General features: G+C 43.2%; 1 protein-coding gene across 2 annotated transcripts in view; it reads left to right on the forward strand.

Moving 5' to 3' along the window:
• klhl4 (kelch-like family member 4) overlaps nt 1-7,096 on the forward strand; it is a gene marked incomplete at its 5' end in the record, with an annotated part of 37,969 nt that extends 30,873 nt beyond the window's left edge. For both annotated transcript variants that reach the window (XM_083651395.1, XM_083651396.1), the window contains 4 exons: nt 1,173-1,335; nt 2,488-2,700; nt 5,601-5,772; nt 6,337-7,096. In XM_083651395.1, coding sequence (XP_083507521.1) covers nt 1,173-1,335; nt 2,488-2,700; nt 5,601-5,772; nt 6,337-6,396 — 608 coding nt within the window. In that variant the 3' untranslated portion in view covers nt 6,397-7,096. The remainder of the gene's footprint in view (nt 1-1,172; nt 1,336-2,487; nt 2,701-5,600; nt 5,773-6,336) is intronic.
• Nucleotides 7,097-18,138: the final 11,042 nt, after the last annotated feature.

An 18,138-nucleotide genomic window follows, 5' to 3' on the forward strand; every position in this document is an offset into this window, starting at 1 on the left:
TACTGTAGCCCTCTGTCTGTGTCCTCTGGTAACTTCCTGTACTGTAGCCCTCTATCTGTGTCCTCTGGTAACTTCCTGTACTGTAGCCCTCACCTCTATCTGTGTCCTCTGGTGACTTCCTGTACTGTAGCCCTCTATCTGTGTCCTCTGGTAACTTCCTGTACTGTAGCCCTCGCCTCTATCTGTGTCCTCTGGTAACATCCTGTACTGTAGCCCTCTGTCTGTGTCCTCTGGTAACATCCTGTACTGTAGCCCTCTGTCTGTGTCCTCTGGTAACATCCTGTACTGTAGCCCTCACCTCTGTCTGTGTCCTCTGGTAACATCCTGTACTGTAGCCCTCACCTCTATCTGTGTCCTCTGGTAACATCCTGTACTGTAGCCCTCTGTCTGTGTCCTCTGGTAACATCCTGTACTGTAGCCCTCACCTCTGTCTGTGTCCTCTGGTAACTTCCTGTACTGTAGCCCTCTGTCTGTGTCCTCTGGTAACATCCTGTACTGTAGCCCTCACCTCTGTCTGTGTCCTCTGGTAACATCCTGTACTGTAGCCCTCTGTCTGTGTCCTCTGGTAACTTCCTGTACTGTAGCCCTCGCCTCTGTCTGTGTCCTCTGGTAACTTCCTGTACTGTAGCCCTCTGTCTGTGTCCTCTGGTAACTTCCTGTACTGTAGCCCTCACCTCTATCTGTGTCCTCTGGTAACATGCTGTACTGTAGCCCTCTATCTGTGTCCTCTGGTAACTTCCTGTACTGTAGCCCTCACCTCTATCTGTGTCCTCTGGTAACTTCCTGTACTGTAGCCCTCTGTCTGTGTCCTCTGGTAACTTCCTGTACTGTAGCCCTCTGTCTGTGTCCTCTGGTAACATCCTGTACTGTAGCCCTCTGTCTGTGTCCTCTGGTAACTTCCTGTACTGTAGCCCTCTGTCTGTGTCCTCTGGTAACTTCCTGTACTGTAGCCCTCCCTCTATCTGTGTCCTCTGGTAACATCCTGTACTGTAGCCCTCTGTCTGTGTCCTCTGGTAACATCCTGTACTGTAGCCCTCTGTCTGTGTCCTCTGGTAACATCCTGTACTGTAGCCCTCTGTCTGTGTCCTCTGGTAACATCCTGTACTGTAGCCCTCTATCTGTGTCCTCTGGTAACATCCTGTACTGTAGCCCTCTGTCTGTGTCCTCTGCAGGCATTGCTGTGCTGGAGGGGCCCATGTACGCTGTAGGAGGCCATGATGGTTGGAGCTATCTGAACACGGTTGAGCGCTGGGACCCGCAGGCCAGACAGTGGAACTACGTGGCCAGCATGTCGACGCCACGCAGCACTGTGGGAGTCACCGCCCTCAACGGGAAGTACGTTGTCCTGTCTACATCCAGGCCAGCTAGGGCCCATCTACACTATGCAGCTTTTCACCTTTCACTGTTAGTGTATTGTTAGTCCCGCCCTCCTCCACTTCACTGGAGTCAAGGGACCGCCCCCTGACAGCTGTCACTCATCTTGATGAGCTGTCATCCAGCCTGAGGCCAAAGCATCCGCAATCCATAAAGCCACAACAGGAGTTGGAGAAGCAGACAGTGAATGCAGCCAATCAGCAATATAAAAAGCTATGCTGTGTTTTTCAACGGGACGGGTGTTGCCTGCCGGGCGCCATTATGTGTTGTTTGGTTTCTTACTGCTTTCCTCCATTATTGCCGTTTCTATGATTTCCCTGAGCTTGTTGGCCACAGCCCAGCTCACCACTGGACACACCCACAACAAATGGCAGATGCCCCAAAAAGGTGTCCCAAACATCATTGAAATTCCAATTTCATGCCAACGGAGGAATTTAGCCATGAAGAACACAAGCACCTATTCATTATTCCTATTCAGATGTTATATTAACGCTCAGTGCAGAGGCCACAGGAAAAAGGCATATTGTAGCTTAAGTGCTCTTTGACAACACAATTTGTTTGGCATAAGGTCGGCTACGATGTGGCTGTACGAGTCAACCGCCACACGGCTCGGAAGAGAGGGTGTTTTGGTTAGTGTAATAATTTACACAGTAGCATATACCAATATAGCACTATAAATGTCTTTTTTTATTTCCTTAAAAACAGAATTGTAAAGTAAACTAAGCACCTATCAGCCTGATTTAAATATATCTGTGTGTCGAAGGGGAAAAGAGGCTGCTGCCTGGCTACAATGAGTATTCAGTGCTGAAACTCCTGGAGTCGATCCTGGAGTTATTTCTGCATCTAGGTCAAAAATAGACAACAAGTAAGCTGTTTCCCTAGCCTTCGCTTTCCTGCTGTCGGGCCCGTGAGAGAGAAGCACGTACACACAGTCTGACGTGCTTCTTCTGGGAGAGGATGCTGTCAAAGAACGGGCTAGTGAGAGACGCTATCGACTAGCTGCATCTTATCAAATCTGGCACATTATCAGTATTCTGTCATGGGATCTGCCGAACATCACTGACGTACAGGACTTGAGATTTAGTTTTTATCACAGTTTGTTTGTTTTCGCAGACTGTTTGCCGTGGGCGGTCGGGATGGCAGCTCGTGCCTGAGGTCGATGGAATGCTTCGATCCGCACACCAACAAGTGGAGCATGTGTGCTCCCATGGCCAAGAGGCGAGGAGGGGTGGGCGTGGCCACGTACAACAGCTTCCTGTACGCCGTGGGCGGACACGACGCCCCCGCATCCAACCACTGCTCCAGACTCTCCGACTGCGTGGAGAGGTCTGTAAAACGCTTCCCATCCCGTAAACCAAGTGCAGAAGGGTTCTTGCGTAAGATGTTCTGTTTTGCAATGCAGGAGAGGGAATTGTGAGCGGAGGGGTGCGGCTGCTGCCTGTGCCTAAAACCAAAAGGGAGTTGAACTCTTTTCCGTGCTGCGCTGCTCTGCTCCCCCCACCCTGTTCCTGCATTTTGAGACGTGTCTCCATTATACTGTGATACTTCACTGAGGGAGGATCACAGTTTCCATGGATGGTTTTATTTGATAGTATTATGGCACCATCTGGTGGTCGTAACATCCTCTTGTGTCTGAATTTGAAGTCACACTGATCACAGTACCTCATTTGCGAGTTCAACACGTTAGTCCTGCATTTCCTGTTCATCTTTCATGTTTTGATTTTTGCAACAACTTATAAATTAACACCTTGTTAATTGGTAAACTTGACTTGGTTTATTGGTTTAGGAACTTTACTAATCTTCCTAAATCACAGATCAGGTTGAATGAACTTCACACACAATTACACACTTTCCATCATACGGTGCTTCATTTGAAGTTCCATTAACTTTTCCCATCAACTCAAACAACAGACAATCACTCTTTATGCATGTCTCATTTAACATGGTGCTTTTTAATAGGAAACAAATGGAAGCCATTAGTGGAACAGGTATCCATTTTAACCCATTCTAATCCCTAACACTGTCGGTCTGGTCAATGTGTTAGAGCTCCATTAAGAGTTCAGTGATACACAAACAGGTTTTACAACCATTTATCATGGCCTTCTCATAGTCTATCAACTTATTGTCTTGATGGTAAATGCAGAGGTGGGTATAACTATCCACCTTGATTGGTACAGTTGTTCTGAAAATAGGTGGGTAAACTGAGTTTACCCCCCACTACGCCCCTGAATAACTTATATATATCAGAAGTTCGATCTACATGCAGTGCTATGGTCACTTTAACCATTGTAACAAATAATAAAAAAGAACAAATAATTTGGAGTGCCTACTAAATCACGTATTCATCTAATTATGCCTCATTTAGTATTATTGGCACTTTAGTTGAGTCTACGGTTTCAATCATTCAGCGAAACAGCTACAGTACAGCATGCATAAATAATAGCTTACAATTTATTATTCAGATAATATCTTGTCACGTCTGGATTTGGATTCTGTTCCCAATAGTTTTGCTCGGAACAAACTAATTAGGCTGTGCAAGGCAACCTCCCACTTTGGTGGCAGCAAGAGATACAGAAACCCTTAGGCTGGCTTTACACGGTGAAACTTACACGCAACTAGTTGCAGGTTGCAAGTTGCATGCAACCCAATTTCCATGCAACTTCACAGTTACACAAAGCAATTCAAAAATAATCAAGTCTCGTGCAACTTGGCAGTTTCTTCCAGCAAAACTAGCTAGCTAGATTGGTCATTTTTCATCTATTGTATCGTTTTCTTCTTTTTTCAAGTGAGAATTGTCATTCTGCATCTTTGTATCGTATTTCATATCGTTTTCTCGCTGGAAAATATCAATTCGGACTCGGAGGTGTTGTATCAGTTTTTCTTCTGGCACTGGCTGGCTGGTTGGCTAGCTAGCTAGCTACTTTGTTAGATAAAATATGGCTGTCCCGGGCCCCGAGAATAGGAAGAGAGCTATTAGTGCATTAATACTCATGGATATGTTGGAGGAGGAGGAGGAAAAAACACAACATGAAAAAAAAGTTAAACGTATGTGGGTGAAGGGACTGGCTACTTAAAAGACATACCAGTGGATCGTTTCACACTCTTTTCAAAGAGCTTGATCCAATGAGCCTCCGGTGAGTGCATTGTTATTATTTTTCTCAAATTTATTGATTGATTAAAGGAAAATAAATAAATAAATAGCTCGTTGTTGCCACCTTGTGACAACAGTATGAAATTGTAGCTTCATATATAGATAACTGATTATCATTAAAACATAGCATAGCATTGAACAGTTATGTGATCACTATACTTCACAACATGTTAAAATTATTATTTTTAACCCATGTAGATCCTGGCTCCGCATGGATCAGAATACATTCAATGCTCTGGGATGCTCATTAAACATGTGAAGTTTGGTGCACGTGTGAGCATGTAGGGCCAAGTTACAAACCACTTTCTGTGTTGCCAGTAGGGGGCGCTATGACTATAAATGGATATTGACACATAGATGGCTTGAGGCATGGACACTTATCATGCATGACAAGTTTGGAGCAGATTGGACAATCTACAATGGAGTTACTCCAACTTCCTGTGTGGCCAGTAGGGGGCGCTCTGCCGATAACTCCAAATGGTCATCTAGATGTCTTCAGGCTGGGATGCTCATCAAACATGTGGATTTTGGTGCGCGTGGGACCATGTCCGGCCGAGTTACAAACCACTTTCTGTGTTGCCAGTAGGGGGCGCTATGACTATAAATGGATATTGACATAATGAGGTCTTCTGAGACTGCGCACTGATTCAGACAGCCAGAGCCTATGTGATCAGCTGACTGGTTATCAGCATTTTGATTGGCTGTTGCATGAAACTAGTTCCACAAAGTTGAGAGCTTTGCAACTGTTGCGGCTGAGTTTCACAGAAGTTTCAAGTGAGTTGCAGAAGGGTTTATACCATGCAATTCATTTGCAACTTGGTTTCACCTAAGTTTCATGCAACTAAAGTTGCGTGCAAGTTTCACCGTGTAAAGCCAGCCTTAGAGATACAGTAACTCTTCGAATTTTGGACAATTTGAGGGCACTTGGGTATTGTGTAATCCAAGCCAAAGCACAACTTGAGCTAAGCTTCCCTGAGGAGTGGGAGTTGAAAGTGGAGAATGATGTTGTTGAACAAGTGACTCATTCATCTTTCACAAAACACCAGCTCACTCTCTTTGCCCGTTGTTGTCTCAGGTATGACCCAAAGACAGACACATGGACGACCGTGTCCTCCCTCAGTGTCCCTCGGGACGCGGTGGGTGTCTGCCTGCTGGGTGACAGGCTGTACGCTGTGGGCGGCTATGACGGCCAGTCCTACCTGAACACTGTTGAGTCCTACGATGCACAGAACAACGAGTGGACTGAGGTAAATGCACCAATTCTAATTTGTCAATCACAGTTACAAAGGGTTAAAGCATAAATCCCCCACCCCCACCCCCAAAAACAAAAAACAAAATGTAACTATGAAATAAAGCTGGATTAGATGTAAGAGCTCCAGGAAGTCTCTATTGACAACATCAAATATATTAGTATTCTCAGGATTCTAGCTTTTGGCGAGTTTTATTCACACTCATAAAAATATTGATTGAACTGTGAAAGACTTGGCAAAGGACCATGCACTTCTGTTTTAGGGGGATTTTTGACCTTTAAATAGTAAAACATTTTATATGAAATATGTTTTAATGGAATTGTTGCTTGCTTTTGGCAGAACAGGTTAGGGTTTTGTGATTTTAGTGTTCTAGTTAATGCATTTGGAAGCATCAATCTGCTGGAATGCATATGGATCTTTTGATAAATTATTATTTTTTCCTTGCAATTAATTGTTTTGATGTCTCCACTGCTGCCCTCTTATGTGCACAAAGTGAAATGAGTGTTTTGAAGTCTTGGGATGAGAGGCTGCAGGTTAACCTCTCTCTGCGTCTCCCGGCAGGAGGTCCCTCTCAACATCGGCAGGGCGGGCGCCTGCGTGGTGGTGGTGAAGCTGCCTTGAGCGTTTGGTGTCTGGTGGCGGCTTGGGGGAACAAACGAGATTGGACCGGGGACAAAGCGGCAGACGAAAGGACGCGTCCTTGGAGACTGGAGTTTCTGTTTGTCCCCCTTGTTGTGGAGAAAACGCAGACAGAAGAGAGCCTTTGCCCATAAACCATTGTTTCTATCATTAAGTGCTTGTCTGCCCACTGGGGAGGACTGGCTCACAACACTGGGACGCACTGTACTGTACATTCTTCACATGCTCAACCGATCAAGAATTTTCACAATTCTGGCTAAGCTGTAGCAAATTAGTGCCAAGCTTTTGTCGTACTGATTTGTTATACTGGTTTTATGAAGCGCTCCGTCTATGTCCGTAAGATTAACGATAAAAGTTACATTTTGAGTAAGTAAACCTACTTGAGGGTTAGTTTACATTTATACAGTAGCATTTCCTATCGGTGCCATCGCATATATTTTTGGGTTTATACTCATACATGTACTGTATTTCCCTTTTTAGCCATTCAATTGAAAAAATAAAATAAAATAAAAAATTCTTGTAATACATAGATGTAACTATCTAACAATGTATTTCCTTAGTGGGTGGTCTGAACAGATGTTTCTTACTCATGGGCAAACGTGTTTTTGAAGGAGCACTGTGAATACTGCGGGGGCGAGGACTTTGTCCCATCCTGAGCGGGATGGGAGAAATCACTCGTGTACAAATTCCTGCTGAATAATGAGTTTTGACAGGAAAACTCTTAATGAGTTTTTTTTTATGTTCCTTTTTTTTTTTTAATCGAGCCTGTAGCTACTGATTACACCAAAGTCATTTGCTTGTCTTAGAAGTCTTGTTACACGTCAAATAAAGGTTTACAAAATTGTGAATTATACAAAATATATCATATTGATATTTCAACATTACTGTATAGATATTTGTGAACTTGCTAAAACTGCATTTGTGTTGATAGGATCATGCCTACGGTAAAACAGTGCAGTGCAGTCTGGTAATGACTGTTTTTTTCTTCCCTTCTTTTCTTTTGGGCATGCCAGCTGAGCGAATGTTTCATTTGATCTGTACAGTATTAGAGACTTTTGTTGATACACATGATCACTGTCTATTCTGCATTTGAACAGATATAACGCCTTCAGGGTCGTGTAAAAAGATCTTTGCATATGTGTTTGACAGGCAGCAACCACTGGAATAATCCAGAAAAAAGAAAACAGCTAACTGCCCAAGTGGCACCCCGTGCACCCAAGCATAACGGTATGCCCCAAGTACTGTACATGAGAGGGATATAAGTAAGATTTGACATTTTTAAATGCAATCAAAAGTATTGATTTCCACAACATTACTTAAATTGGATTTTTTTCTTTTCTTTTAAGATTTTTTGATGGTTGCTATGGTCGTAAAAGTTGAATGTTACCAACTCATTCAGGATGGGCACAATTTCTAACTGCAATTATAACATGTTTTTGGGGCCAAATGTTGCTTTTTATGTTTTTATCATAATTTTGTACAGCATGCAGACCTACAAATAAAACAACTTCATTCTCTGTTTGTATTGTCATTCAAACCCGTGTTCATGGTTGAGTCATGCTCGTCAAAGGGCGGCGCATGAATAATCTGGTCATCTTTTACCAGTCTGTCGCCATACAGCACTTGGAAGCTAGTTTGATGTCGGCCTTGGCATGGGTTTTGATCACACTGGAGCTCTCTCTTTTTAAATCAAGCAACCATGTTTTGAGGATATTGCTCTGTTATGCCAGAGCAATATATGACGGGCAGACGGTGGACCAACTGCCACTGTTTGCATCCATTGTTGTCACTCTTTAGCGACCAAAAAGGCAGAAAGCTCCAGCTTAGAGCTGAAAGCAGTAGGGCAAGCTGATGATCGCCCCGCCCGCCCACTGCAAGGGGGGCTCCAGCTTGTTTGGCTTGATCTCAGTGGCTGTTGTCTACAAAAAGCTGGTTGATGACGTGTCTACATGTGTTGCTGTATTCCAGATACCGTGCTGCTTCAGTTAACAAGCTGCTTTTTAAAGGGAACAAGTGTAACCCATTAATGGAACAGGTATCCATTTTAACCCCTTCTAATCTCTAATAGTGTCATTGGTCCAGTCGATGTGTGAATGTGCGTTCACACCAAGGCGAAAAAAGCTTCAGTCGCACAAGTTGAAAAATTTCAGCTCGAGCGAATGGGCGATGGGGCGAATATCGCGTCATTCGCGCCGCGAAATTGTGCGTCATTCGAGCCGCGCCGTGAAATCGAGTAATCGCGCATTAGCATTGACTTTGTATATAATCTCGTTGTGTGAATTTGTGAAAATCGCCCCCGTGTGAACGCACAGTGAGAGCTCTAGTAAGAGTTCAACACTGATTATATTGTGTTGATGGAGTCGTCTAAACGCTGGCTCAGATTACAGGATTTTTCGCCCGATTTATGCCCGATTTACGCCTCCCGAGAATCGGAGGAGAAATCTGGCCTGGCAGCTTGATGATCGGCACAGATTATCTTGTAATGTGAGCGGTTTGCAGATCCAATCTTAAGCCTCCCGACCTGCTCACAGCCTCATCGGGGCCGTCCCGATCATATCAAACACGTTTGATATTTAGGACTGAAAACCTGCGCGAATACATCATCCTGCTGCTGCGCAAGACTCCCGCCATTATCGTTAATTGACGCGGCTCATTTGATGCGCGTCAATTTCTGCTCCTATAGACGCTTTTAATTTGACAACATAAACATTGAAAATTGCCCCTAGCTTACTTCCTGTTGCAATGTTTGCTAATACAATAGCTGACAGGAAATAAGATAGGGTTCAAACTGTTCCCATAGCAACCCAATTCCGTGAAAACCGTCTATAGCCACTGCAGGCATCAGATAGGCTACCAAATACCAACAGCGCATGAGTATTTTGGGGAAAATGTCACTAATTTATATCACAATGAATGACCAATGAATAAAAAGTTGTTATACCGTAGTTTTGAGCCCCTGCCAGTCAGAGGCTGTAATCTCCTACCTGTCTATCAGGCAGTGTGGGGAAAAAAGGCATTGCTGCTGCGGGAAGCAATCCAGTCTATCCAAACTTTTGCCGATCTGATCTCATCATGACATGCAGCAGGGGAATATATTTTGGGAGCCGATGTGTTTGTGTTCTCACTTGTCCAGACAATCTTGCTATAGAGTCACGTTGTTTACACGCTTGCTATATTTAAACTGACGATTTGTTTGGGGAGCATATGCGTCTCGCCGCGGGCATGAAAGAGACGAAAAGAAAGAGAGAGGTGGGGTGGGGGCGGAGCGCTTTGGTCGCTGCTGGAACCCCATTTGATGCTCCAAAATCGAATCAGATCCTGTCGATAATCTTAATAATATCCTGTAGGCTAGTGTGTGTGGTGCGCCACATTTACAAATCTTGTAGTGTGTGCATGTTTGAGATTATAGGGAAGATAATCTGGGAAGATTCTCCTGTAGTCCATGTCACAGCCAGATTTCAAAATCGGCTAGGATTTTCAAAATCATGTATGTCCGAGCCCACCTTAAGACAAGCATAATATACTTATAAATAGGCTGTATTTGATATCAGAAGTTCTACATGCAGTTTTATGGGAACTACCGATTGTACCAAATCACATAATTTGGAAACAATTAGTGCCTAATAAATCATGTGAAGCTATTTTATTTCGTATTATTGGCACTTTAGTCATGTCTACGGTTTCAATGATTCAGTGAGACAGTGACAGTATTATTACCCACACTGTCCTACAGTATGCATACAATTTATTATCCACATATCATCTTGCCACGTATTTATTTGAATTCCGTTCTCAATAGTTTGGCTCAGAACAAACTATATAATTGAAGCTGCTCAAGGCAACTTGACACTTTGGTGGCAACACGAGATAGATACACTGTGTATCTCTTAGGATTTTGGAACATTGAGGGCCCTTGGGGATTCAGTAATCCAAGCCAAAGCACAACCTGAGCTAAGGTTCCCTGAGGAGGCGGAGTTGAAAGTAGAGAATGATGTTGAACAAGTGACTCATTCATCTTTCACAAAACACCAGCTCACTCTCTTTGTCCCTTGTTGTCTCAGGTACGACCCAAACACAGACACGTGGACGACCGTGTCCACATGTATACTCTCTCTCTCTCTCTGTCTCTCTCTATCTATCAATCTATCTCTCTATAGTTAAAGGAGATCAGTGTAGAATACAACATTACTGTATAGGTCTACTGAACAGAAAACCGAGGAACAAAACATGAAGATGACAAAGGGTACACTTTTACCAGAGTAAATTGAACTGTTGCCTCCTTTTTAGTCTGGGATTATTGACTAAAAACACTATTTGCTACTTACCAATGATGATGTTGAGTGGTAGAGTTCTTTCTCAGCAATGCATGCTGTTCCTCATAGTAGCTCTGGAAAGTTGGGCAAAAACAAATACAAGGTCAATACAAGGGGTCACACGCCTGTAGTGTATGTACAATGTGACTGAGCCTCACTAAAATTTCACCGGCTATCCCCTGAGCACAGCCGCCTCAACAACAAGCCAGAATCCTCCCACTGACAAGAACATATCCTCCCCATCATACATCTCTTGAAAGATATGTTGGACTGCACTTAATTTTTTGGGGGATTTGTCTTCTGTATTCTTTTGGTCTTCTGACTATTGATGCGAGTGCTACGCTGCATACTGAGTCAAATTCCTTGTATGTAATCTGATTACATATAGGCTACTGTGGTAATAAAAGTGATTGTGATTCTGATTAGTGCTTTATGACTGATAAACAGCAGATATGCTATTAACATACATGCTAATAAGCAACTATTTAATGGTGACTATGTGTACCTTAATATAAAGTGTCATCAAGATATCTGTACTTTTACTCAAGTGTGGCTTTCATGTCTTCATCAATCACTGGCATCCCCCTGTGGCATCATTAAAACACACTACAGCTGATGACTCAGCAACAGGTTACCTCAAGAGTTTGAGTATATTTCCATCAGCATCACGTAGCCTACTCACTGTATCGCCTCTCATCATTTGGAGGGGTGTAATGCTTGAAAAAGTAATGCCATCTTTAAAAATTTATATATAAGAGAGACTCAAAGAGCAGCAGTAGATATGAGACTTCTGCAATGATTTAATTTTTTTCAAACATGGCTCCTTGACAATAACGTCTCACACAAGACATACATGTTTCTGTGGATATGGCTCTGTGTGTGATGTAATCATATCATCATTTATCAAGAGAGGGTGCTGTTGCACTTCAGAGGACGCACCAAACCACACACCACCACAGACAGGGAAATCAAAGATCTCCAACCAACACCATTACCGTTCATAATAAATGTCAACCGGCATTAAGAATGCCAAGGACAAATACTTGAGCTAATAACCCTGCATAATTACACAGACATGATGATGAAATGTTGAGAAATTGGATGGTAAGGTGTTCTTCCCCCCTCTTACTTTCAAATGAGCATCTTGCTGAGTTTTCACCAGTAGAGCGTGACGCCTGCGAGCGAGATGAGGTCTGACTTCAGACATGATTTGTCAAGTTTTGAAGGAATGTTTGAGTCACAAAAGTTCAAACAATCTCTCATAATTATGTGACAAATGTAGACACATTGTTCTATTTTTGAGCTCTGCTCCTCACCTTTTTTGTTTATTTTTTATTATAGGTGAGAGAGCAAGTCTCCCTCGTATTTTATTATTTTTAGTGACAGTGAAGAGATGGGCAAAGTGATGAGAGGAAGATGCAACAGGGCACTATCAGTTGCAAACAGTATGCATGTTGGTTGTTGGATGTGAAGACAGCCTGCTTGTGTACCAAGTTAGTCATTTTCTTTAATGAAGCATGGTATCATATACATCTGTACATCATTTTTGGACCTAGTTTTCATAAAGCGCTGATAAGTAAATACAAAACATTAAATCGACATAAATGTTGAAATGATTTCTGTCAAAATCCTGTCTCAAAGCTTCAGTACAGATGGGTAGCCCTCTCTCTCTCTCTCTGAGGATTGCTTGAAAGAGAGGATGTGTATAGTTTATTTGTCAAAACAACATGTTCCAAGGAAGACAAGAGAGAGAAAAAGAAAAAGCAGCAATTGGAGGATTGTCTTGGCCACGTGGACAAAAGCAGAGATGACAACCTGTCAATTTAGAATAAGATTGTCTCGTCAAGCCTGCTTCAATAAGACTTACTGCATGGCACTTCTGACATCTTGCAATGGAGTTCCATCATGTCACGCAAAACGTCACCTCTTCTCTTCCCAGGTGATGGAAAATTTTGTTTACAGTGAGACAGCCAAAGATTTAATAAAAAAAAAAAAATACAGGACAGGATCTCACTACAGAGATGCATATTTCTTTTCAATAAATAAACAAATAAACAAATAGATAAATTAATTAATAAATTAATAAATACATAAATACATAATCTAACTCAAGTTGAAAATACCCATGAAGAGGTATACTATAAACTAGCATTTAAGTGACACTGACGGTGATAAAATAGTTATCTATGCTTTAATGAAAGAACGACAGTTGCTTTTCTCATCTGATCAAAGGCGGCAGACACGTGCTGCAAAATGTTCCCCCCCCCTCCCGCTGTCTCTGTCTAATGTCTCCCCCCCCCCTCTGCCTCTTTCTAATGTCCCCCCCCCCCCCCTCTGCCTCTTTCTAATGTTAGTCGAATACATTGTCATCTCATTATCTTTGAAGAGGGGAAGTGGGCACTGTGTCTATTGCCATCACACGGGGCCCCTCATCACACGGGCCCCTAAGACCGGCGAAGCGCGTTCGCGTCTCATTATGTTGAGTGAGAGATATCAGACGCATCCCATCTGCCTAACGCCTTCTGCACACATGCCACCATACCTCGGCTACTAGCTGGCGGAGAAACACTGGTGGCAGTTTTATCTGTAACTCAGCTAATGGATGGAGTCCGAACATGCTAAGGATGGATAATATGCTAAGCAGTTTGGCACATATGCTAACTAAAGTGTTGCATTTTATACTGCCAATCAAGAGAATGCATATATTTTCTGATGGGATGAGTATATGAACAACCCAGCAAGCAAATTTGCCTTCAATAGATGTCTATGAGCCGTCTATTCTAGACCTGACGTCTAGGCTAAAAAGTGGCCAAATTTGGGCTGTCAGTGAGTAGACCTCTACCATTCATATTTAGACCAGATCTCACCAGGATATTTTTAATAATATAAGAAGAAGAATATTATTAAATATTATGGTGTGAATGTGAATGTTAAACATTTAAAGCCAGGAAAAATAACAGGAGCGAGAGAGATACAGCGACGTGGAACTAAAACCCACAGCCAGATTTGAACCACAGATCTTGTGATTGTGATACATGACATGCATCTTAAGCACTCACTCAGGTATCAGGACTCACTCACTGTTTCATATTGGTATATACAGCAACTATCAGGACTCACTGTGTTTCATATTGGTATATACAGCAACTATCAGGACTCACTCACTGTTTCATATTGGTATATACAGCAACTATCAGGACTCACTTTCATATTTCATATTCATATTGGTATATAACTATCAGGGGGGGCGGGATCATAAGCTGCGCAGGCAAAAACTACAATGAAACAGTTTTGGCTAGAAGTGGGCTACAAATAGCTAGTCTAATTGGGAGCTAAATCATGGCTAACATGGGTTACGCATAGACCATGTCAAAGAAATAAACACTCAATAGACCAAATCAGCGGGATGTTTACATTTACTTCCGGGTACCCCTGGGTCCACACATTATAATGGCGGTGAACGGCACAAACTGACGTTTTGAAGACAAAAACAGACAAAGAAGACAAAAATGGTTCGTCCGTGTTGTGTTGTTGTTTAATATCATTCATAACAACACTTTCACTAACGTTAGTGGAGACCAGACTAGCTAATTTACCTGTTGGACCAGACTAGAGTAGACTTGAAGCTAAATTAAATTGACGTGGCGTCAGTATCTCTGTCTGTACCAGGCTCGCCGAGAAGAGCCTGGTGACGCGAGGTTACTCTGTAACGTTAACGACTGCAAAAAAACAGCGAGTTTGACAGACAAACAAACGCTATTAGCTAGCTAACACTACATAAAACAAACACAGAAGAAAGGCTAGATACGTCGGACAAGCATGTTTACCAACCGTTTAACCATTTAAATTGAAAGTAGTCGGCTGAAAACAACGAGAGGGTTTGACAGCATTTATTTGACAACACGCACATTTAAACCTGCCGCCTTCCCCAAGTGGTACCCGGAAGTAAATTTGTTTACATGGTGACGTCACGGTGATTTGGTCTATTGACTTTGCTTACATGATGGAATGTCATACAGTATCTCTCTCAAGCTGCGTTGGCAAAAGACTACAGCTAACCAATTTCAAGATAATTTTGGCTATAGTGGCTTGCATATAGCTGGATAAAACGGGACTACATCGAACCCAGATATTGAAATGACGGCTATTGCTTGCTGGGAAGGCTGTGACTATATCGCACAGTATCTAGTCTGCTTTACACATCATCATTAATACTGCAGCAGCTGATGTGTAGTTGTGTAGTCTACTCATTTCCCCCCAATGGTTTTAAAATAGAACACAAAACTCATTTACCCCAGGCAACTGGCTGCCAGGGTTTTATACTTTCTGACAACTGAATAGAGAGCAAAATTTTAATTCTCCAATCCCTCCCAATTTTCCAATTTACAAAAAATCCTCCAGGGCTGGAGAAGCAGCACAGGGGAAACACACCGTTACATGGGACTGATGCAGCACAGGGGAAATGCACTGGTACATGGGACTGAGGCAGCACAGAGGAAACACACTGTTACATGAGACTGATGCAGCACAGGGGAAACACACCGTTACATGAGACTGATGCAGCACAGAGGAAACACACCGTTACATGAGACTGATGCAGCACAGAGGAAACACACCGTTACATGAGACTGATGCAGCACAGGGGAAACACACCGTTACATGAGACTGATGCAGCACAGGGAAACACACCGTTACATGAGACTGATGCAGCACAGAGGAAACACACCGTTACATGAGACTGATGCAGCACAGGGGAAACACACCGTTACATGAGACTGATGCAGCACAGGGAAACACACCGTTACATGAGACTGATGCAGCACAGAGGAAACACACCGTTACATGGGACTGATGCAGCACAGGGGAAATGCACTGTTACATGGGACTGAGGCAGCACAGAGGAAACACACCGTTACATGAGACTGATGCAGCACAGGGGAAACACACCGTTACATGAGACTGATGCAGCACAGAGGAAACACACCGTTACATGAAACTGATGCAGCACAGGGAAACACACCGTTACATGGGACTGATGCAGCACAGAGGAAACACACCGTTACATGGGACTGAGGCAGCACAGAGGAAACACACCATTACATGAGACTGAGGCAGCACAGGGGAAACGCACCGTTACATGAGACTGATGCAGCACAGGGAAACGCACCGTTACATGAGACTGATGCAGCACAGAGGAAACACACCGTTACATGAGACTGATGCAGCACAGAGGAAACACACCGTTACATGAGACTTAGGCAGCACAGGGAAACGCACCGTTACATGGGACTGAGGCAGCAGAGAGGAAACACACCGTTACATGAGACTGATGCAGCACAGAGGAAACACACCGTTACATGGGACTGATGCAGCACAGAGGAAACACACCGTTACATGGGACTGATGCAGCACAGAGGAAACACACCGTTACATGGGACTGATGCAGCACAGAGGAAACACACCGTTACATGGGACTGATGCAGCACAGAGGAAACACACCGTTACATGGGACTGAGGCAGCACAGAGGAAACACACCGTTACATGAGACTGATGCAGCACAGAGGAAACACACCGTTACATGAGACTGAGGCAGCACAGAGGAAACACACCGTTACATGGGACTGAGGCAGCACAGGGAAACGCACCGTTACATGGGACTCAGGCAGCACAGAGGAAACACACCGTTACATGAGACTGATGCAGCACAGAGGAAACACACCGTTACATGGGACTGATGCAGCACAGAGGAAACACAACGTTACATGGGACTGATGCAGCACAGGGAAACGTACCGTTTCATGGGACTGATGCAGCACAGGGAAACGTACCGTTACATGGGACTGATGCAGCACAGAGGAAACACACCGTTACATGAGACTGATGCAGCACAGAGGAAACACACCGTTACATGAGACTGATGCAGCACAGGAAACACACCGTTACATGAGACTGATGCAGCACAGGAAACACACCGTTACATGGGACTGATGCAGTGAAATGTGGGATTTGCATGATGACACAGAAGAATCGTATTATCTCATGTGTCAATAAATCACTATGTGGGCCCGTCAAAAATATAGGTAACACTTTATATTAAGGTACATATTCACATTAACTAGTTGCTTATTAGCATGCATATTAGTAGCATAGTGTCTGTGTATTAGTCATACATGTATAAAGCACTTATTAATGCCTTACTCTGCATGGTCATATTCTACAACCATTAAGAGTTTTCCCTCAATAACCTCCTAATTAATACTTATTTATTGCGCAAGTTGTGGTAAATGAATTACGATCTTATGCTTTAGTGGTACTACTACCTACAAGGTCCATACATTAAGGCGCATATTGAGCAAAGCTTATTGAGATGGTAATTCATGTCCAACTTCCTTACTTACTATCAATAATCAAGCTGTACTTAGGAGGGACAACGCTTACACTGTAGCTAATGGCCTAGTAGTTATATAATATGATAATGCAGAATAAGGCATTAATAAGTGCTTTATAATGAATAATAAACAGCCAATATGTGACTAATATGCATGCTAATAAACAACTAGTCAATGGTGAATATGTGTACCTTAAAGGGATAGTTCTGATTTTTGGAACCCTAGCTCTATTTGCTACTTACCGATGATGATGTTGATTGGTAGATTCCTTTCTCAGCACAATCCATGCTGTTCCTCATACTAGCTCCAGATAGTTAGCCACAAACCAGTACAAGGTCAATGGGAGCGTGACGCTCCTGCCTGTGCAAGCTGACTGAGGCTCACTGAAATTTACTCCACAGTGCACACACACACACACACACACACACACACACACACACACACACACACACACACACACACACACACAGTGCACACAAAGTACATTTCAGTGAGCCTCAGTCGGCTTGCACAGACAGGAGCGTGACCCATTGACCTGTACTGGTTTGTGGCTAACTATCTGGAGCTAGTATGGGGAACAACATGATTGTGAATCGACCAATCAACATCATCATTGGTAATTAGCAAATAGAGCTAGGGTTCCAAAAATCAGAGCTATCCCTTTAATATAAAGTGTTACCAAAATATACACATGGATTATGTTATTATAAGAATTTAAAAGAACGGAAAATACATTGATTCACCCTTTAGATAATATATGCCAAGTTCAGGGATGATTCTGAAGTCAGATGCTTGCATATTCTAATATCACTGAACAGTGCCAAAAGCCAAAAGCCAACAATAGCCTGTGACAGACGTGCGGTTTCTCTCCAGCGGTTCCCACACACTTCATGGGCCGATTGCCAAAACATCTTATCGTGGACACAGTACACTGGAAGCACAACACTGATCTACAAGATGGATGTCAGAATGCAGCCATGCTTTTACCAGCTTTGAATTCATGCATGGGGAAGCCTGTCAG

This window comes from Poromitra crassiceps, assembly GCF_964638095.1.
Source record: "Poromitra crassiceps genome assembly, chromosome: 15".
Lineage (NCBI taxonomy): Eukaryota > Metazoa > Chordata > Actinopteri > Beryciformes > Melamphaidae > Poromitra > Poromitra crassiceps.